Source organism: Equus przewalskii, chromosome 30 (assembly GCF_037783145.1).
Source record: "Equus przewalskii isolate Varuska chromosome 30, EquPr2, whole genome shotgun sequence".
NCBI classification, from domain to species: domain Eukaryota; kingdom Metazoa; phylum Chordata; class Mammalia; order Perissodactyla; family Equidae; genus Equus; species Equus przewalskii.
The window spans coordinates 13,021,158-13,043,588 of record NC_091860.1 but is presented as its reverse complement, the minus strand read 5'-3'; the positions used below and the strand labels follow the sequence as shown (position 1 = coordinate 13,043,588).

Here is a 22,431-nt window from a genome sequence, read left to right as displayed (position 1 = left end):
TTAATAAATGCTTCTCAAGTTGTCACAGTCCTTTGGTCAATTTTCAGAGTTCCGAAATAGTTCTTTTTGACAATTTTGTCAAGTTCTATCATTATTTTCGGGGGAGCAGATTTGCTGAGCAACTTACTTCATCATTTCAAAAGTCCTGCCTCTCAGCTCTCTCTCTGCCTATTTTTATAGTATCCTCTAAACTATGGTCTCTAAATATTTTTGATCATATGATCTAACAGTAAAAAAATTTTTAATTTTTGTATTTGTATTTGAATTTTATATATCTATTTATTCATTAACTTATATGTAGTCTATACTGTATGGTATATTATAAAACACATATAAAAATATAAAATTTTAAAGGATGAAATGAATGTAAGTGAATAGAAGCTTCTGCATTTTCTCCCTGAATCCAACACTTATTTTTATTTATTTATTTTTTTTTTGAGGAAGATTAGCCCTGAGCTAACTGCTGCCAATCCTCCTCTTTTTGCTGAGGAAGACTGGCCCTGAGCTAACATCCATGCCCATCTTCCTCTACTTTATATGTGGGACACCTGCCACAGCATGGCTTGCCAAGTGGTGCCATGTCTGCACCGGGGATTTGAACCGGCGAACCCCGGGCCGCTGAGAAGCAGAACGTGCGCACTTAACCGCCGTGCCAGTGGGCTGGCCCCTGAATCCAACAATTATCTTTTGCACTCCTGGGCAATAGAAGCATCTGCTCCCCCACTTTGGAGTCCAATGTTCTAAGCCAGGAGTTTAAACCACAGAGAGCTGACCCCTGAAGTAAACCAATGCTGTCCAACGAAAATATAAAGTGAGTCAGATGTGTAATTTTATATTTTTCAGTAGTCACACTAAAAAAAGGAAAAAAACATGTAAAACTAATTTTAATAATACATTTTATTGAAACCAATATATCAAAAATATCTTTTCAACATGCAACCAATATTAAAAATTATTGCTGTTTTCCACTATTTTTTGATACTAAGTCTTCAAAATCTAGTGTATATTTTACACTTACGGTGCATCTCAATCCATAAGCTAAACTTTCGATGGTTAAAGTGAAATGTAGTCATACCCAAACAATAAAGTTGCGTTTAATGGGAAAATATTTTATACTCTTTCAGTTTAAAAGTTTTAATTTATTAGTTAAAATTAAATACAATTTAAAATTCATGTTCTCAGCCTAACTAGCTAGGTTTCAAGCGTTCTACAGCTATATATGGCTACAGCACTGGACAGCACACCTCTACACTATATGCACTGTGAGGATTTAAAGAGTTAGAAACAGACCATGATCTAGGCTGGTTGTTCAGCAGTATCTACAATATTGAATTAGATATATAGTATATATAAAAGAACTCAGAGGAGTAATACAAAGAGCAGAGGCTCAAACTGTGCTCTCATCCTCAAGACCTACTAGTTGGCTTTCTTGGTGGGGATGCTGTGGTGTTTGTTTACGAGAATGTAGAATTATACTTACAACTTATCCCAAGTACATTTACAACCACTTTTACTCAACATGGACCATAAAGCTACTTCATTTGACCCAGGCTATTAACTTCTCAAGTGACTAAGGTCTGAAATTATGGTGAGATACTTTGATTCATCGAAATGATTATTAGAAATTATTTGGTGGGGCTGGCCCCGTGGCCGGGTGGTTAAGTTCGCATGGTCCGCTCAGGGTTTCGCTGGTTCGAATCCTGGGCGCAGACATGGCACCACTCATCAAGTGATGCTGAGGTGGCGTACCACATGCCACAACTAGAAGGACCCACAACGAAAAATATGCAACTATGTACCAGGGAGCTTTGGGGAGAAAAAGAAAAAATAAAATCTTTCAAAAAAAATTATTTGGTAATATTTTTTTAAAAACAAAATAAACACGAGTTTTTTAGCCTAAAGCTGTTTGTGTTATTGAATTTCCCACTTATAATTTTAAATAAGTTACAGGTTAAAGGCAACTTTAAAATATCCATACAATTTATCTCATAAATACAATGATAAGTTGTTAATGTAGTTTATCCAACTGTGATTTAATTATGTAATGCTCTTCTTTCTAAATAGAATAGAATTTACACGGGTATATATTAGTAATATTAACAGAATTCTAAATGAAATACTCAGCTCTGAATAAGGTGATTCCACCAATAGCACAAGTCACTGTTCTCATTAGCCCACGTTACTGTCTCACCTGTGCATATATATAATTCCTACAAAATTATAATCGAATGTGAATACAACTTGATATTTGGCTTCTTTACTTATAAGTATTTTTCCATGTTGCTATATATTTTTCACAAATATTGTTATTAGTGATAACATATCACACCAAGAATATGTCATAATTTACTCAAATACTCTCCTACCACTAGAATTTGATTGTCACCAATTCTTTACTAGTATCAGTAATGTTGTCAAAAGGAGTAATAAAATTAACAAATATAAAAAACAGGCTTGTTATCAGAATTTCACAACATAATCTAGATAGCTGTGCATACTCTATTCTGTCACAAAAACAAAGGTTAGAAACATTATTGCAAAGAATCGTGGCAAAAACAAAGTGCTGTCATCCACATTGGCAACGATTATCTGTGAGTGCAACATCTTTTAAAAAGATCATACACCACTGTTCTCCTTCATATTAGTATCTTTAAAGACTTTCCTTAGATTAACAACTCAATATTAAAGGTATATAATAATTACAAAATAAATATGTTCTTCAAATCGTATGTAAAGACCCTTTATCTTTTCTTGTAAATCTGAATTGTATACTTCTTTTCATAAAATAAATCATCTAAAGTACATTTCAAATGTGTACTCCATAAATTGCTTGAAGCTTCGATTAAGGATCCCTCAATTCCATGGAGCTAATATCCACTGAGATTCTATGCTTTTAGTATTGTCCATCACGTTGATTATTGAAACAGTTTTCAGCGAGGGCAACCCTCACTGTCCTATGTTTTGTTTTGTGAATCTCTGAAGACTGAATAAAAGAGAACATAATATGATTCTCCAGAAAGAGAAAGTCTTTTAAGAATTTTGTGGGTGGTATATATTTACAAAGAGTCAACATGAAATTACCTGCATATAATTTAACTTTAGGGCCATTCATTTCCTGCAGCAATGGTTTTTCTGGCACGTCCCTGAGTTCAATATCTATCTTGTCACCTGGCATCTTTTTCTAACCAAGTTCAAGACAGAGGTCAGGACTCTCCTCTGGCATCTCCATTAACAGGACCATGTACGTCACCCTGGGGTAACGGACCTACTTATGACCGTACTCAAAAGCCTGTGGGATCCGATTATTTGAGAAGCGTTCCTCGCCTGTTTTAGCACATAGACTTGCATACAGTCTAGGAACAGCGGACAGAGCGGGGCAGGGACTGGACGGATCACTGTTCCTTTTAATGCCTAAGCAACAGCCTCTGGCTCTGCTGTCAATTATAGGCCTGACTATTCCTCTGGATGATAAGTGGTAAAAGGTTTTTAGATAATAGGAAAACGGGCATGAAAAAAAATTGTTATTATAAGAGAAAAGCAGCTTTTAAAGATATTCCGGGGTCAAAGTAGCACTGTAAGTACTTGAGGACTTCCTCCCAAACCCCAAGCCAAATATGGACCAAAGATAAACCGCAAAGAGAGAAAATCATCAACCTGTAGCCAGGATCAAAGACTAGTTAAGTATCTCTGTGGACAAAAACAAGTGGAAACCTGCAGCGGCAGGCAGAGCTCCAGCCCAAGGCCTCCTGGGCTCGGCACCTCCAACCAGGAGGCAGAGGAGGTGAGCAGCTGGACTTGCACGGTGGTGGGGACCAACAGTACTCCACGAAAGGCTCGGAGCAGAGCCAGGCTCCCTGGGTTGCAGTGGACTCTACCACCCGAGGAAAAAAATGTAAAAGTGAGAAGGCCACTGCCTGAGGCTGCAGCTTATAAAATATTACGTATCTGAGACGTTAAGAGCCGCGGTTCAGCCCCACAGCCAGACCAGGCCAAGCAACCTGCAGGCTTGGTATCTGGATCTGCAATGGCCTCAATACCACCTCAGGAGGGAGCCCTAAGCCGCCTGTCCAAGGCCTCCTTCTTGTCTAGGTGTCTCAGGGAAGGGGTGACAGCCCCTGGAAAGCCCCAGGGAGGGGTGAATAAAAAGGAGGCAGAAACTCCCAATCAAGGTGAACCCAAAAACTAAAATTCTACCTAAAGAAATACAACCTTTCAATTACGAAAGAAATTATTTCCTTCAGTTTAACCACCTATGTGCAATTCTTCCTAATAATCTCAAAGTCTAAAACATTTTTATATCACAATGATAGGCCTGAACCAGCACAACTGCACACTGGAGCCCCGCTTTAAGAGTCTGTAACAACTTCTGGGTCCAATTTTAATTAAATTAATCCTGTGGTCCATATTACCAAAGCCGGCATACCCCAAATCATCTTATGTTTTCAGCTTCCACAAATTTCCTGCTGCTGACTTTGATGAGCCCAGGGAATTATTTACAGTAACCTCAAATCACGCTTAGCGTAGTTCCAAGACAACCATAAGTATGGTGGCTTGGGTCTTCTCGAGGGTGGACTCAGCCCATATCTAAAGACCACGAAACCAAATAGGCCCCTCGGCTTGCCAATATTTTTCTTAAACAGCTTTATTGAGGTATAATTGCTATCCAAAGAACAGTGGTTTTTAAAAAAATTTTTTTAATAACCCGATGGCTGTGGAGACAATCAACAAGTAATTATTTCCCTTGTGCATTTTATTTTAAGGCATTTCAGAAAAACAATTTAGAGGGAATATATATTCAGGGGTACTCCAAAAGAAGACCGCAAATTAAGTTGAAAGTAGGTATGAGAATTATTTATGATTTTGGCTTTACATAAGAATAAAACCTCCAGTGAGTACTATTAACCAAAAACTTAACCGGTTGTTTCATAATCCCCACTGTTGGACATAAATAAAACAGGCTGGATGACCACCTGTTGGGAGAGCTACAGAAGAGATTCCTACATGAGGAAACAGGTTAGATATTGGTGAAGTCTCTTCCAACTGCAGGATTCTATTATCAGTTCTTTAATTTTTGTTTTTGTTGTTTTTTTCCCATCAGCAAAGAATTCTTAACATCTCTGACCCCAGTGCAATTTCTTTCTTATGCCAAGACTATTTAAAACAACAATAGCTAGGCATACGAACCATCAATATTGAGCTCTACTTCTTTTCCTCAGTTGCTTATGAAATTACAAAAGGCAAAGGCAAAAAGACTGGCAATTAATCACCCAGTCCAAAGGAAAGCAGGACTTACTGGGAGCGATGGAGAGGTGGCAGAGGCAGCTAGTAAAAAAGGGCGATGCAGGAACCCGTGATTGACATCACACAGAGTCCAAAGAGGGGCATGCAAACAGAACTGCATCTGGAAATCTCTTTTTAAAATCATTTAATTAAACATATTATAATAAGCAAAATAGATGGCAGGAGAGAATACAGTGAATGTTCCACGGCTAGCAATGTATTTGATGGATGAGTTTCAGAATAAATAGGGAGAAGGGGCAACCTCAAAGTTAACATTTACAAAGTAGGAACACTGGTGATTTCTTGGTCAGAGCATCATTAAAGACCTAATATATTAAGTTAAAACACTGTGAGAATCATAAAATATAACAGGCAAGTAAGCAAAAGTAAATGATCAATTTGAATTAAACTGATTACCTAAAAACACCCTGAGCAGGCCCCTACGCATGGATGTTCTGCACCCATTGTTCCTAGAAGAGCAGCGAGGACTATACCAACAGCCTTCACAGGCCAAGAGAAGAACGGACAAAACGTACAGACAACTAACTAGGGAGATGATAGCTAGCACAATTGGAACAATCTAAAAACAAAACAAAGGGGCTGGCCCCGTGGCTGAGTGGTTGAGTTCGCGCGCTCCACTGCAGGCAGCCCAGTGTTTCGTTGGTTTGAATCCTGGGCGCGGACACGGCACTGCCCATCAAACCACGCTGAGGCAGCATCCCACATGCCACAGCTAGAAGGACCCACAACGAAGAATATACAACTATGTACCGGGGGTCTTTGGGGAGAAAGAGGAAAAAATTCAAAAATCTTTAAAAAAAAATACTAAAAAAAAAATAAAAACAAACCAAAATAACAAAAACTACACTTGCTTAAAAAAAAAACTACTAAAAAAAAATAAAAACAAACCAAAATAACAAAAACTACACTGGCTTAAAAAAGAAAACTACAAACTATGCCCCTGACAAAAGGAAAACAGTAATCAGTGATTTTATCCAGAAATATTTAGATAGATCTACACAACACAGAAATGTTAACCCTTTGAGGCCGTGCTATCCAGTGTGGTAGCCATTAGCCATCTTGAAATGTGCTAGTACAACTCAGAAACCAAATTTTTACTTTTATTTGATTAATTTATATTTAAATTTTTAAAACAGTACTTGATTCAGGGAAGAAGTGGGTACATGAGTCTACTTGTTAGCTACACATCTTACGAAACCTCACTTCAGATCAAGTATTTTCAATCAAAATTTAGCATCTGAATTGAAGTCTGCTAGAAGTATAAATGTAAAATACATACAGGATTTTAAAGACCTAGCAAAAGAGACAGAATGTGAAATGTCTCATTAATAAGTTTTTAAAATGTGATTATATGTTGAAATAATGTTGTTTTTCTTTTTCTGCTTTATTTCCCCAAACCCCCACTGTACACAGCTGTATATCTTAGTTGCAGGTCCTTCTAGTTGTGGGATTGAAATAATGTTTTTGATTCATTGGATTACATAAAATATAATGTTAAAATTAATATCTCCTGTTTGTTTTTTACTTTTTTAAATGTGGCTTTTATAAAATTTTAAAGCACATATGTGGCTCGTGTTACATATCAGTCACAAAGTACGGTTGGCTTGAAAAAGTCTGCCATCTGTCAAAAATCTGAAAGATGTCAATCAGGATTTGTAAGTAAAATATTACCTTATCTCCTAGTGTCACAAAATATTAGTCTACTCAGAATTTGTATACTTACATATTCCAAAGTCATTTGTGTCCTCTTCACACAGCGGATTGTTACAAATGATTATAAAGCGTCCGCCGAGTTACCGCAGATCATTCCACCATCCAGAGTAAGTAAACAAGTAACTGAAGGGTGCCAACTCATCACAGACTTCTTGATTCCTTTTGTGTCCAGATTGTCTCACCAGTATGTTAAATAATACTTTTGCTTCTATGAGAGCTGAATAAGGGGATCTTTAGTATAGCAGAGATGTTTATAAAACTAATTTTATAGAACAATTTTATATTGATATGTGTGTGTGTGCATATATATAGATATAAGCTTATAAATTTTCCTCTGAAAGAAAAACATCAGAACTCCGTGCCTTCACAGTGCTTTTCCAACCTTTTTCAGGCCATGGCACTTCACAATTAGACGCCCTGGAATGAACTGTTAAGACTGCTCGAGCAAGGGCACTGCTCTCAGCACACCTGCTTGCTACACACCAGTTGGGAAGCTGGTCTTAAAGGTCCCTGGCAAAATACTGCAAAAAAATCTCTCAGCTGTATTTTATTTTCGCCTGACTCATATTTTATTCTTACTTGTGCCTACCGTTGTGAAAATACAACCCCTCAATATTTTTAATGACAATATCCAAAGAAGGCCACAAGATGGAGATGTTACTCCATTACCACTTATATTTGTATTTATGCAGTTTTTCCTGTGTATATTTCCCTCTCCCTGTTTATACCTACTTTCTCCCTCAGTTATAGTCTCAGCTACTACCTCTAACATTATTCTGATTCCTCTGGCACTTGCTTTAACTAGTTTTATTACAGAAATATTATATAACAAATATTTTTATCATCCTTGTTTTTAATATTAAAAGCAGGTGAATAATTAGAATATTTTCTTCTAGCGCAATATTTTCCTACCTCTCTAAAATTAAGATAATTTTTATTTATATATCTTTCTCCCATAGATAAAAAAATCTAAAAATTTGCTACCCACAAAGTAGTAAGTACCCCAGAAGTCATTTACTGGAATACATTCTGGTACTGTGTAAGGCTACAGATTTACTTCATGTTGCTAGCCCTCCAAACTTCTCTGGAACTCTTCTTTGAGAACAGTTCTCAAACCAATTTATGAGCCTAACATGAAATTCATGTTCGGATCTCTTTATCAACCCAATCTGTTTTTACCCAGCTTGCTCACCCAATTTAGTCATCATATTTAGCTCCATGTGACTATTAGCTGTAACTAAAACTCAAATCCATCTTGAAGGTTTACTATTAATGAAGATAATCTGACAAATAGGCTGCAGGCTTTGAAGGCAATTCAAAATAAGAAGTTTCAACGATGTTTTGAGAGATGGCAGCATTGCTGAAAACCTGTGAAGCTTTCCACAATAACTGATTTCAAGATCAACCTAATTTACTCTAAGTTTAACCTCATATACTTCCAAAGACGTGACACGAAGTCAGACACTAATTCTGCAGAATTCCCACAGCCCTGCACAGCATGGCAGTCTTTCGGACTTTACAAATGTCTAAACTAAAATGCTTTATGTAAACACAGGAAATCTATTTCCTACTGTAGATAAGAGGTCCATAGCAAAATACTATAAGATATGATATACTTAACTACAAGTAAAATCACAATTTCCAGTCATCCCGCATTATACATACATACATTAGTTTCCTTAAATCAAATTTAATCACCAAATATTAACAAAAAATACTACTTAAAGTCAGAGAAGAACCTAAATACTAATCTTTTTATGTGTTAACTAAAAGTGTGGCAATTGAAAATAACTGTAATAAGATTTGCGATTTTTTTAATTCCCTGAAGTCAAAGGCTTCTTGGTAACGTATAAATTCAATTGGTCCTGGGATAGCTTTTTAGTCCTTAAAGATTGCTAGAAATAAGAAGTCTCTTCCTTAACAGTCATGTCTGTGGACCCTAGGATTTCTCTATGGTCTGTTCAGACCTTCTCAGTATAGGATAATAATGATCTTTCTGCTCTTAACTCATTTTCTTTTGGTGAGCAAGATTGGCCCTGAGCTAACATCTGTTGCCAATCTTTCGCTTTTTGCTTCAGGAAGATTGTCACTGAGCTAACATCTGTGCCAATCTTTCTCTTTTTGCTTGAGGAAGATTGTCACTGAGCTAACATCTGTGCCAGTCTTTCTCTATTTTGTATGCAGGATGCTGCCACAGCATGGTTTGATGAGCAGTGTGTAGGTCTGTGCCCAAACCAGGGAACTATGGGCCAGCAAAGCAGAACACGTAAACTTAACCACTACGCCAGCAGCCCCCTGGTCTTAACTCTTTTTTACTACTGCTCACTGTACATGCCACAGTAGACATGCAGCTTTTTAAAATTCTTGTGCCTTCTATGACCAGGAGCTGTATGTATTCCAGAATTTGTTTAACTGAGGAAATTACTCCTTTGTAGAATTGTAGTGTTTGCTCTCAAGGGCATTTTAATACTGCTGCTTTTCCATTGTATACTGCTGCTCACTCTATGACATGCCTTTCATTTAATTCTTGATCTCAGACTCTTACGTTTAATATTTAATTCAAATTCTACAGCTGACTGTGTAGCTGCAGAGAGCTTTCTGCCTACTGCCTCAGTGGCACTACAATGGGCATCCGTCTAATAATGAAGCATATTGTTTTATACACATATTCTCTCTAACTGGAAACGTGGCCCAGGGCATGCCCTTACTTTTGCAACATGCCTGATTACCTATGAAATTCCAGCTGCTGGATGGTGGTTCTCAGAAATGCTTACTGAATAACTGAACGAATCCTAACCTTATTTAACTTGGTATTAAGCAGGATGGGAATGAGACACAAATTCTAGATTAAATTTCCAATTAAGTCCTAATGATATTCTTAGATAAAAATTACAGTGACTATAAGTAAAAATCTCAAATATTGAACTCTTAAAGTGGAACAGTAATGTTACTTAAAACACAGTAATTGTATTTTTTACATTCATTACTATAGGACCCATCTTTCACAAGTATTTTGATGAAAATAAAGAAAGGTTTTGAAAATATATATGATTATAGCTTCATTATAACATGGTCTAGGGTCCTGCTTCACCCAATCAGAAGTCTCTCTTTTCACTGCAACTCTTTTCTTCCATCTCCGCACATTTCTATACAAGAAAGCCTTAGAACTGTTTCTAATTCTGGGTGGAATTAACTGATGTCATTACTATCCAAATAGATTCAATAACGCCTGGCTTAGAAAAAGATTCCCAAGACCATAGAGTAGCAGTTCGTGGCATAAGTAGTTCGTTGATAGAAAACATAACAAAGCTGAGAACAGGCTTAGTCTAGATACTGGGCATCTTATGAAACTACTTGTATTGGTGTTGCTTGTAACTGCCACATAAGTTCTCCTCTCAGCAACCACCACGTCAAACATGGACCCTCCTCACCACTCCAACCCCCCGTTTCATTCCTGACACTGAATAAAACATGATTTTGAAATTCATCACATTACACCAATCACTGGGTAAACTGGTAACCTACACAAAAAGAGTTTAGAATATATGTCTAAGAATAATTGTAATAACAGAGGCCAATTCCAATTTCCCAGTTCAACTTAGCGTATATCTATGAATAAGAAAAGATAAAAGATTCTAGGAGTGTTCTCATAAATCCTGTAAAGACAAAAAACCTCAGAATGGCATAAAAGGAAAAAGGAAACTCAGAACTACGAGGATTTCTGTTTCATCAGTTCCAGATTATGTGGCAAATTTTCACAATAGACTTGCTTTATCCCATAAAATATGCCCAGGCAACCTCCACTAAACAGCTCGTACACAAGAAAAGAAAACTAATTTTACAACATCCAATCTGATGCAAAGATGGATACAAGTAAAACTAGTATTTACTCAGCTCTATGCATGATATGCCTACATCAGACATATAGAAGACCAGAAGAACGCAGACTGAAGTATATTCAACGAACACCACAAGCTCAGTGGAATCCACCAAAGGTTCATTGGAGATAACTGATAATCACAGTACGTGTTCACCAGTCATTGATGAAAGAGATCTTCATCTCTATTTCTAAAAAGGACTATGCCAGGGTTTGAGAAGGCCCCATTCTGACTTTATGCTTTTTCCCATCTAAAAACACCAAGAGGACACAGAAGTCGGGCAGACAGAAATCAAATACCACCTTTATTGCTGAAAAGCTGCTGGAGAATTTAGATTAAGTATGAGGGCCAAATGGGCTTGCTAGCATTTTCTGCCCTGGCCTGTCCAGTCTAGACTTTGAGATAGCATGCTCAAGAGAAAGTCCGGCCAGCATCACGGCTTTACTAGTCTGGGGCAGAGAAAGTGTCTGCCACAGCTTATAGCTTTTTGAGTGACTGGCTTTCCCCAATCAAGCAAAACAGACCAAAGGCAATCGCCCTGCACGGAAAGATGTAAGAGATGGGTCAAGAGATCAGCAGCGTCTCTGTAGGGCAGTCCCTCCCCCTGGACATAGGATGAGTGGGCATAACTGCCCCTACCTAACACAGGCTGCTATTCTGCACATTTAAAATACAGATTGAAAGAGCTTAAAGGGTTTATTAATTCTGATTAAAAAGTGAAAATCCAATATTTTGTAAGCACGTCACTTAATAATAGCTTTTCTTCTTTTAACCAAGTTTCAGCCTTCATTTAACGTAAGGATGCAGTTATAAATAAATTTTATAAGAGAAAGAAGCACATTTCCTAGCTCTATTAATAGGAATCTGTAATGACTGACTGGCACCAGGAAGACGACTCTGACTTCTTCAGAAAGTAAACAGTGCAAAACTGAAAATAACTTAGCTTAACACAAGTTCAACTCCCAGATTTTTAAATGACTATGAAATATTTATTGTTGGCTAGAACACTGTACAAAGCAATGGAAAGTCACGGTCCCAAAAGACAATAGAAAAAAAAACAGAATTGCCATTGATCCCACAAGGAATACAGGGGTACAAGGAGCAGGAGCTGTTAGAGGAAATATAAATAATGTGTGGAGAGCCAGAATTGACGTTACTAATGAAAGATACCTCAATTATACATCTCTTTTCCTTCACTCCTCTAATCTTCCACCCTACCTCCTCTGAAAAGATGCAAAATCCAAATTGGGATGCCCATGAACCACTGCAGTCATTCTAAAAATAGGATGAACCTCTGGTATGTTACCTCTATGCACCCCTCCCATGAAGACTTCTGGAATCCATTCCAAAGCTTCTAGAAGCAATCTGAAATCTAGAAATCTACAGAAAGGGGTTCCTTCACTGTACGAGGGCTATAAAAGCCCAAATATAAATATAACCTGTTGAGTAAAAACTGTCCAGCAACAACTCATTCGGGGAACTACTCTTTAGTTTTAGTTACCATGTTTATATTTCTTCATTCAATAAATATTTAAGTGTCTACTATATGCTTAACTACGAAGTAAATAAATAAATATAATATTTGTCCTAAAAATGAAGCAACTAACTTGCCCCAGGTCATAAGTCAGAAGGTGGCCTGGTCCAAGTTCTAAAAGTCATTGATTATTCCAATTTCAGAGTTTAGGAAGTGACCGAGCTAACTATTTTAGACCTGGTAGAATGGGGTAACGTGGCCGCCACAGGCAGTCACTTTCATCCCTGGCTTCTAGTCTCAAGTGTGCATATCTCAAAAGAATTTTTTACATTAACTGTTTCCAATTCTTCCCCTTCCTTCTCTGCTGAACCCAATCTACCCAGACTATTGACCTCACCACGCCACTGAAACAGCTCTTGCTGTGGTAGCCAGTGACCTCTGCACCATTAAATTCAACAGGCAATTCTCAGAACTCACCTTATTTGAATTATCATCGGCATTTAACTCAGCTGATCACTTTCTCCTCTTAAAAATACTTTCTTCACTTGACTTGAAAGAGACCAGCTTTTCTTTGTTTGCCTCCTACTTCACTGGCTGTTCCTTCTCCATCTCCTTTGCTGATTCCTCCTCATCTCCCTGACTCTTAAAGTTGGGAATCTCCATGGCTTAGCTCCCAGACCTCTCATCTCCTTTTACATCCACTCTCCTGGTGAACTTACGCAGTTCCCAGTTTCCTGGCTTCAATTTACCTTCAAAGTGCCAGGGACTCCCAAATTTACATCCTCAGCCCTAAGCCTTTCTTCCTGCAGCTCCAGACCTTTATAACCAACTGCCTATATGCCAGCTCCGCTTGAATATTTAATAGACGCCTCAAAATCAACATGACCAAAACCAAATTCCTATTTTCCCCGAACCAAACCTGCTTCTATTGCAGGTTTCTCCATCTCAGTAAGTGGCAACTGCAATTAGACAACCATTTATTCAGTTACTGAGGTCAAAAGCTTTACAATTATCCTCAACTTGTCCTTTTTTCTCACATCCCACATTTAATCAGTAAAATTTTGTCAGCTCTATGTTCAAACTAAATCCAGAATCAGACTACTTTGCACCACCCAGGTCCACTCCACATTCTATACCACAAATTCTACACCACAAATATCCCTCTAAGTAACTAATGACGTACATACAGACAATCCTCAGCACAATAAAGTGATCATTTTGAAATTTATGTCAAATCACGTACCTCTTCTGTTCAACCTGCCCCTCCCCCCAGTAGATCCCCAACTTACTTATAAGTAAGAGCCCAAGTTTTATACTGGCTTACAAAGCCCTACAAGATTTTCCCCTGATCCCCAGGACTCTAATCTCAACTCTTATTACTGTCCTCATCTCTCACCCTGCTCCAGCCACACTGGCTGCCTTGCTATTCCTCCAACACCAAGCAAGCTCCTGCCTCAAGGCCTTTGCACATACTTTCTGCCTTCCTTGAACACTCTTCCCCTACTTACTGACGTGGCTCTTCCCCGTACTTCCTTCAGAGGCCTTCTCTGACCATCTGACATTTATATTTACTTGTTTGGTTGTTTACCATCAGTTCGCCCCTAATAAAATGTGAGTTTCATGGGTTTTGTTTTATACACCAGCCAACTCCCAGCGCTTACACTTTAGTGTAAATAAACCTGTTGAATGAACAACAAACTGATAAATGCATAGAGCCACGCCACCACTCTGAGTAACCTACCTACTTTGTCCTGGTCCCTCATGGCCGGCTAGTCACCAAAAGACTGGGTGGCTCTGGCCTGAAAACTACACATTAAGGACCTAAGACAGGCTGCATTTGTCCCTACCAAATTCCTGGCCCCCTGACAGTCCTCCAAGAAAGTTAAGATTCAATGTCGCATAAAGAACTTGTTCCAATCAGTTTCCCTGCTTAGGTAGAATGAAATTTCTTCTGGCATTCTTTCCAATTTCAACACAGCTAGGCAGAGAAACACAGATTAAAACATTTTCTGAATCCTTCTTTTCAAATTCTATGTTGACATAGAATCTTCCCGATTATCTACGCTTTTTTATTTTCCCATCTTTGCCCATATAGTTAAGTGCTCTGGCTGTTCACCCTGCCTAATTAACTCTGCAAATTAAATTGCATGAAATTATAAAATGAAAATTCTATGAGAGTTCACATGCAAGCTAGGTCACATAATCTAAAATTTAAAATACTGCTACTAAGTTTCTGTATTCTCTTAAAGGGGTTTAATTTTCCAAGAATAACTGGAAAGCACCTTCAAGATCTTTGGATAGGTTATGTGCATGACTCTCTCTAGCTACAGAATTTAATCAAACAGGATAAATTCTAACAAATATTCTCAATAATAAAGGCATTCTTAAAAGTCTTCAGAGTTATATTTTCACTAATGATTTTTATACATATTGCATCATCATTTACTTTGAAAATGAGATACATTTCGTCTCTGTGAGCAGCAAGTGGCATCAGGTGAAGGTAATGAATATAGACAGTCATTACATAATTGTTTGCATATAAGAATTTGAAGTGTGAAATGCTTATACTTTATAACTCTTACAAAAATGAAATTGTTAAAATCATGGTGCCATGGCAACAGGAATTTTATATTCAATTATATTTAATTGAAATGTAAACTTCCATTTAGTGTTAAGCTCAACAGTAATCTATACGGGGAAAATGTACATTTCACATCTAGTCATGTGAAGTGTGCCTTAAATGACAATTGTTGGTAAACAATTTTTTTTACACCCACAACTATTCAAAGCATTTTATGAAGGGCTCTACCAGATCGTGTGAAATTCTAAGTCTTTCACCTCATAATCCTTAAATCAGGGAAACATCATCTCCTTCACAGTAGGATTCAGATAGAGACTGGATATCTACCCTTACCTCTCCGGGGGGGGGGGGGTGTAAATAGCAAGAAACGGACTAAAGTCTCACGTTAAAAAAAAGGAAAGGAAAGGAAACGAAAGGAAAAGAAAAAAAGAGACGATCCTGCGTTACTGGTTGGGCTTCTCTTCCTGTAGCACCCCAAGCGCCCTTACTGCCCAGAAAACCTCACAGCTCCTTCTCTGAGTTCCAGGACCCACACGGTAGGGGCTTCAAGTTCCAACAGATTTCTAAACTGTGATGCGAACCCTGAACCACGGGCTAAACAGATTCCAAAGCACAGTGCAAGAGAAACTTCTGCAACACAGACGCCGACCAAAATGCACTCCTATCTTCCCAGAAGCAGAGGAAAGGAGGCAGCTAAAACAAGGATAAGCGTAACGGGGAAGGTGAAAATTTAGGGAGCTGGCAACTCTTTCCTACGTTCAGGGGGCAGGAAAGGAAAGGGTGGGTGGACAAGGTCTACCCACACTCTCTTCCTTCTTCCTCCAGCACAGCTGGGTGGGAGGATCTGCCCCAGGATGGCAGAGGTTAGAGAAGGTATCACCGCCACCACAGGCGGGGGCACCGTCCAGCCTGTCACCGGGACCGGAGCTTGAGAAGGGGACAGGGCGGTGAGGAATGGGGGAGGCGGACCATTCCTTCTGAGGCTGGCCCGGGGAGACCCTGGCGGACCGCGCAGAGGAGGGCAGCCAGTGCCCAGCGTGACCAAGTCCTGCCCGCCTCCCTGGGAGGAAGCGGGTCCAAGCGCGCCCCAGCCCCTCCTTTCCGCCGCGATCGGCACGTTTCTGCCCGGCAGGCGCCGGGGGAGGCGCGGCGCTCGGTGGGCCGGCGGCCCGCTCACCTGCTGGACCCCGAGGAACTCGTAGAAGTTGAGCTGCACCTCCTCCACCAAGTCGAACAACTCCAGGTCGCCGCTCTCCCAGCCGCGCGCCGGCCCCGCGGCCGCCAGCAGCAGCAGCAGCAGCAGCAGCGACAGCCGCGGCGGCGGGCACGACACGAGCGGGAACCGGCGGCGCCGAGGCAGCCGGGCCGGCGCGGAGCAGGCAGCCGGCATCGCGCTGGGCTGGGGAAGGTCACCCGCCGCGCAGCGCCGGTGGCCGAGAGCGCGGACGTGGCGGGCAGCGCGGGCTGCGGGAACGGAGCCTCGCAGGCAGAGGCAGGGCGGCCGCCCCGGAGTCGCCGGCGCAGCGGCCCCGCGGCCCAACGGCCCAGCGGCAGGGCAGGGGCGGCGGGAGCGGGCGGACCGGCGCGAGTGCGCGGCCCGGGCACAGCCGCTCTCCCTGCGCGGACCCTCGCCCCAGGGCCTACAAACAGCTGGAGAGCCAGCGCCGGGCGCCGAGGTTGCAGAGGGGAGCGGCTTCCCCTCGCCTCAGCCTATCCCCGGCCTCGCTTCCGGTGACATCACGTCTCCTAGCAACCGCGGGTGAGGGGGCGGGGCCGGAAGTGGGGAAGCCGGGCACCGAGATCTGGGCCTCCCAGAAATGCCTGTCAGTTGCTGCTGGGCACGGAGGAGCTGTGTGTGTGTGTTTCCGCAGATTAAGAGATCTGGGCGATGATACACGTCCTGTATCTACCTGGAATATCCAAACTATAGAGTTCCCCTGAAACAGCTACCTTCTGACCCTCGCTCAGATATTGAAATCTAAAAGCATGTTTGAAGACTGATTTATTGATTACTGCCTGTGTACCGTACCTTTCATTATTCCATCAACAAAGACACAGGAGGAATTGAACGCAGGGCCTGAAAGGGGCCAATATAGTGAGTAGCCTACAGTGTCCTTTTAAGAGAGGTGGAACAGGAATGTGGCAAAATTGACCATAGAGGAGCGATTTAAAAATGGAGTCGGAGCTGCCTTTCCAGAGAAACGGTCTTGCTGACTTGAACCCTGGACACGACCAAAATGGCAATTGTTTTACAAGCAATTGTTTGAGAAGTCAGCAGGAGAACAGACATCCTGATCACAAAGACTAAGGAGTGTGGACTTTCTGAAGATGGAATCAATAGTCAATGTTCAGCTAACACTAGCTCTCTGCCCCTAACCCCAATTAGAATTCTTTTAATACAACCTCCTGTTTTTGCTTTTGAAAGCCCCTGACTTTTTCTCTCTAGTGGGACACGATTTTGGTTTCTACCTGGATCTGTGCTCCCCAAATTGCAATTCTTGAGACCTCAAATAAACTTTTCGTGTTTCTTTCACTTTATGCCTCTCATTTGTTGACAAATGGAATTTGAACCAAGACAGAAAGTATACTTCTAATTATAAATTAAGGTTTCCAGGCATAATACCGTTAAATAGGCAGCCTGGTAGAAATTAATCAGGGTGACTCAATCATAAGCTTAGAGGAAGTGTAGCCTATCCACCTTAGCCCACTTCCAATTGGGGTTCCTTTCCCAACTGAAGTCTATTTTCAAAGACACTAAGGCTAAAAGCCTCTTCTCTTTCCCACCAATATCTTGCCTCCTACTTTTAGATTCTGTTGAGTCTCTTTGTAATTTGTTTTTCTCCACCACTGTTGCTTTTTCTGGCATGAACCTTGTTTTCTTCTTAGCCTTCTCTCATTTCTCCTCCCTGACTCCCTACTCTTCTTGAGTAAGTAGAAGGGAAGAAAACATACTTTTATAACTCAGGGTGCTCTCCCAGTTTTGAAAGTTGGAACTTATGCTTTTTCCCATCTTGGATCTGGCCAGTTAAACCAAGCTCAATAGGATAATGATAAAGCTACTTTCTCTCTCATAGTAAGAATGTACTATGTTTGACAAAGTTTAGGACAACAGTATCTAGGAAGTAAATCTTAATGAAGAAATCCTTCTATTATTTCAGAGTTTTAAAAATGTTTTCAAATAATCATAAATGAATGCAAATATATTTTGCTTAAAAATAATATATCTGCTTGAATTAATCACATTCCAGATTCAGCATGAGGCTTGCCTTTCAAAGATACAAGAGCAGGGATGTTTTAGTCTGCTAGGGCTACTATAACAAAATACTGTAGACTGGGTGGCTTAACCAAAAGATATTTATTTCTCACAGTTCTGGAGGCTGGGAAGTCAGAGATCAGGGTGCTATGACAACTGAGTTCTAGTAACAGCCCTCTTCCGGACTGCAGACCCCTGCCTTCTTGCTGTACGCTCACACAGTGGGAGTAGGGGCAAAGGAGAGAGAGAGAGAAAGCGATCTCCTGTTTCCTTTTATAAGGGCACTAATCCCACAGTGGGGGCTGTACCATCATGACCTCATCTAAACCAATCATCTCCCAAAGGCCCCACCTCCACATACCATCGAATTGGGGATTAGGACCTCAACATATGAATTTGGAGGGCACACAAGCATTCAGTCTACAGCAAGGAGTATGAGCTTTTCTGTGTGTCTCAGTGCCGAGCACAATGCACAGCACATGCCAGCATTTGATTACAGTCATGCGTCGCTTAATGACTGGGACATGTTCTGAGAAATTCGTTGTTAGGTGATTTCGTTGTTGTGTGAACATCATAGAGCGTACTGAAGGGGAGCAAAATTTGCCACCCCAAAATGTGTCTCTTTAACATGAGGATTATTTTAGGCTGATTATTTTTAAGAAATACAAGACTTGGAAAATTTTTCCTATTACTTTTCCCTTAACTGCCTAAAGGAATTCAAATAAAAAAACCTGTCTTAGGAAGCAAGCTGGCACCTTAGCATCACGTGAACTAGGTGATAGATGGGGGAAGAAGCTAGAAAAGCCTGTTTGTTGGGCTTCCCTCTGTGTTCTTCTGTTTCTGTGTGGCAAGACAAAGACTTGTTTTCCAAATGTTTGCTCCTTTTCACCTACCTGTGAAATCCTCATCCTCCACATCTTCTCTTGTCTTTAGCTGAGGACGGTATTTAAGGTGAGGGCTTTGGCCATTTTGGCAAGTTACTCAGTTTTCCTGGATTTCTCCTGTGTATACATGTTATTAAACTTTCATTTGTTTTTCTCCTATTAACCTGTCTCATGTCAGTTTAATTCCTAGACCAGCCAGAAGAACCTAGAAGGGGAGAGGAAAATTTCTTCCTCCCCTGCAGTACTTACACAAACCTAGATGGTATAGCCTACTACACACCCAGGCTATACAGTACTAACCTAATGGGACCACTGTCATATATGGGGTCTGTCATTGACTGAAACATCATTACGCAGCGCATGACTGTAATTGAATTGAACCCTGTGAATACCTTCCCACCACCACCATTTCCTCTACTACAGTTTTTTAGTTTGCTTTTTGATATATCAGTTTCCTTAAAGTGAAAGTCATCTTTATGAAGTCTCTAAATTAGCTTACTGTTTATTTAATGAGTAGAACATCAAAGTAAGATGAAAGTAATAATCTTAAGCATTGCTTTTACATAATATCTCAACACTTATCCTTTCTCCTAATTTGATCACTGGATTAAATGCAATATAACTTTTGACCCCGGCGCCATATTGCCACAGATTTAGGGGTTTTGGTCTGATCTTTTAGCAGACAGTCTAGTATTTCCCTCTTGAGTTCTACTCTCACATTGTCCAAGAACCCCAGGGACTTACTGCATTGAAAGTCTCTTTCCCAGGCCAAGCTAAAACAGAACTGGAGGACTGCTATTGCTTCTCACTGCCATAAGGTATTGCTCTTGAAGCTTCAGCCTGCTCAGTTCCAGTGACACTTGTCCACTCTGAAATGATGTCCCTGCTTGTTCTGGTCCAGGTCTCTGCAAAGACCACAGTGATATTCACATTTAGATTTCTAGTTTGACATCTTCGCTTGTTCAGTCGTTGTCCGCCAAAGGACAATGCAATTGAATCAATCTTCTTTTGCTGAGGCCTGGACTAAGTGAGCTGACAGTCACCAGCTGTTTTCTTCTCTGGTGACGCTTAATGATTCTGGGCCTGGATTGATCAAGCTTGGCCTGGGCAGAGGGAGTTTACACAGGAAAAGAGAAACCAGTGAAATGTTTAACAGTCATGTGAGTTGTGTAATGGGTTTGAAATATAGAGGAGCCCTAAACATATAGCCAGCTTTCCCGCAGGACATTTGCTGAATTCTGGGGGTGTTGCAGGAGGCTGCAGGACTGGGCCTGGCAGGCAGAGTAAACTCTCCCCGCATTCTGCTAGTGCATACAAAATGCACTCTGCCTAGAAGGAGGAGCCTGCCTCAAATACACAGGCAGTCTTCCCCCTCAAGACGTTTGCAATGTTTCTGAAGTCGTGTGAGTAGGAGCCTAAAGATCTAAGTTTAAAACTTCTCTTAAGGGAGAATTGAATCTGCAGGCTGAGGAGATAGAAACCTTGCAGTCTCTCTATCAAAAGCCCAGAGGAATCACCCCCAAGGAACTGAGAGAAACCAGTGTGGGCTGAATCTTATTAAAACTGCACCCCAATCCCAACCCAGCTGATCCCTGACCCTCACCCTATTTGTCTGTTTTCCTCTCTAGGGGAAGATAACATCATCTGTGTCGTCTATAGTTTTTTTTATGTAAAAGTCTGGCGTATGATAAAAAAAAAATTATAAGATGTGGGAAGAGCAGGAAAATTTGACCAATAATCAAGAGAAAAAAAAAATAGCTAGTAGCAGACCCACAGATAAGCCCAATCTTGGAGTCCAGATAAGTACTTTAAGATAACTATTATAAAATAGAGAGATTGACTATAAAATAGAGGAAAAGGGGACAAAATGGATGAAAAGATGCAGAATTTCAAGAGAAAATTGTATCAATAACAAAGAATCAGTGGAAAAATTTCAAATTCGAAAATATAGTATCTGAAATCAAGCACTCAATGGATGGGTTTAACAGTAGGCTGGACACAGCAGAACAGAAGATTAGTGAATTTGAGGACAGGTCAAGAAAACATATCCACACTGAGTACAGAGAGAGAAAACAAAGGAGAGACAGAACAGAGCTTAAAAGGCATGTGGGACACAGTGAATAAATCTAGGATATAGGTAACTGGAGTCCTAGAGAAAAAGGAGACAGAGAATGAAGCAGAAGCAATATTTTTAGAGACAATGGCCAAGAATTTTACAAAATGAATGAAAGACATGAAACCAAAGATTAAAAAAATTAGCTCAAAATAGGTCAGAGACCTAAATATAAGAGCTAAAACCATAAAACTCTTATTTTAAAAAAATAAGAATAAATTTTAGTGACCTTGGGTTAGCTAATGGTTCCTTAGATATGACACCAAAAAGCATGTGACAAAAGAAAAAATAGATAAATGATCTATATAGAAATTTAAGACTTGTGTTACAAGCAATACCAGCAAGTAAGTGAAAAGACAACCAAGAGAATGGGAGAAAATATTTGCAAATCCTATACCTGACAAGGGACTTATATAGAGAATATGTAAAGAATTCTTACAACTCAACAACATTTTTTTCAGTGGGCAAAGGATTTGAATAGACATTTCTCCAAAGAAGATATGCAAATGGCCAATAAGTACATGAAAAGATGCTCACCATCATTAGCCATTAGGCAAATGCAAATCAAAACTACAAAGAGATACTTTATCCTCATAATGATGGCTATAATTAAAAAAACAGACAACAAAGGGTGTTAGTGAAGATGTAGAGAAATTGGAACCCTCATATATTGCTGATGGCAATGTAAAATGATGCAGCCCCTTGGGAAAACAGTTCGGCCAAAAACAAAGTATAGAGTTACTATACAACCCAACAATTCCACTCCTAGGTATACACACAAGAAAAATGAAAAGATGTGGCCACACAAAAACTTGTACACAAATGTTCATACAGCAGCATTATTCGTAATAACAAAAAGTTGGAAACAACCCAAATGTCCATCAACTGATGAATGAACAAAATGTGGTCTATCCATACAATGGAATATTATTTGGCAATAAAAGAAAATGAAGTACTGATACATGCTATAACATGGATGAACCTTGAAAACATTATGCCAAGTGAAAGACACCAGTCACAGAAGACCCCATATTGTGTGATCCCATTTATATGAAATGTCCAGAATAGGCAAACTTTCAAATACAGAAAATAGGTTAGTGGTTACTTACGACTAGAGGTGGCAGAGGTTGGGCATTGACTACTAATGGGTATGGGATATCTTTTAGGGGGTGTGAAGATGTTCTAGATGTTCTAAAATTAGGTTGTGGTGGTGGTTGCATAACCTCGTGAACAT

General features: G+C 40.0%; 1 protein-coding gene across 1 annotated transcript in view; it reads right to left on the bottom strand.

The window, feature by feature from the left end:
* The window catches only part of DNAJC1 (DnaJ heat shock protein family (Hsp40) member C1), a 188,701-nt gene extending 172,002 nt beyond the window's left edge, over positions 1-16,699 (bottom strand). The window contains exon 1 of the mRNA XM_008510636.2: positions 16,125-16,699. Within this exon, the coding sequence (XP_008508858.2) occupies positions 16,125-16,337 (213 nt within the window). The 5' untranslated portion in view covers positions 16,338-16,699. The remainder of the gene's footprint in view (positions 1-16,124) is intronic.
* Positions 16,700-22,431: the final 5,732 nt, after the last annotated feature.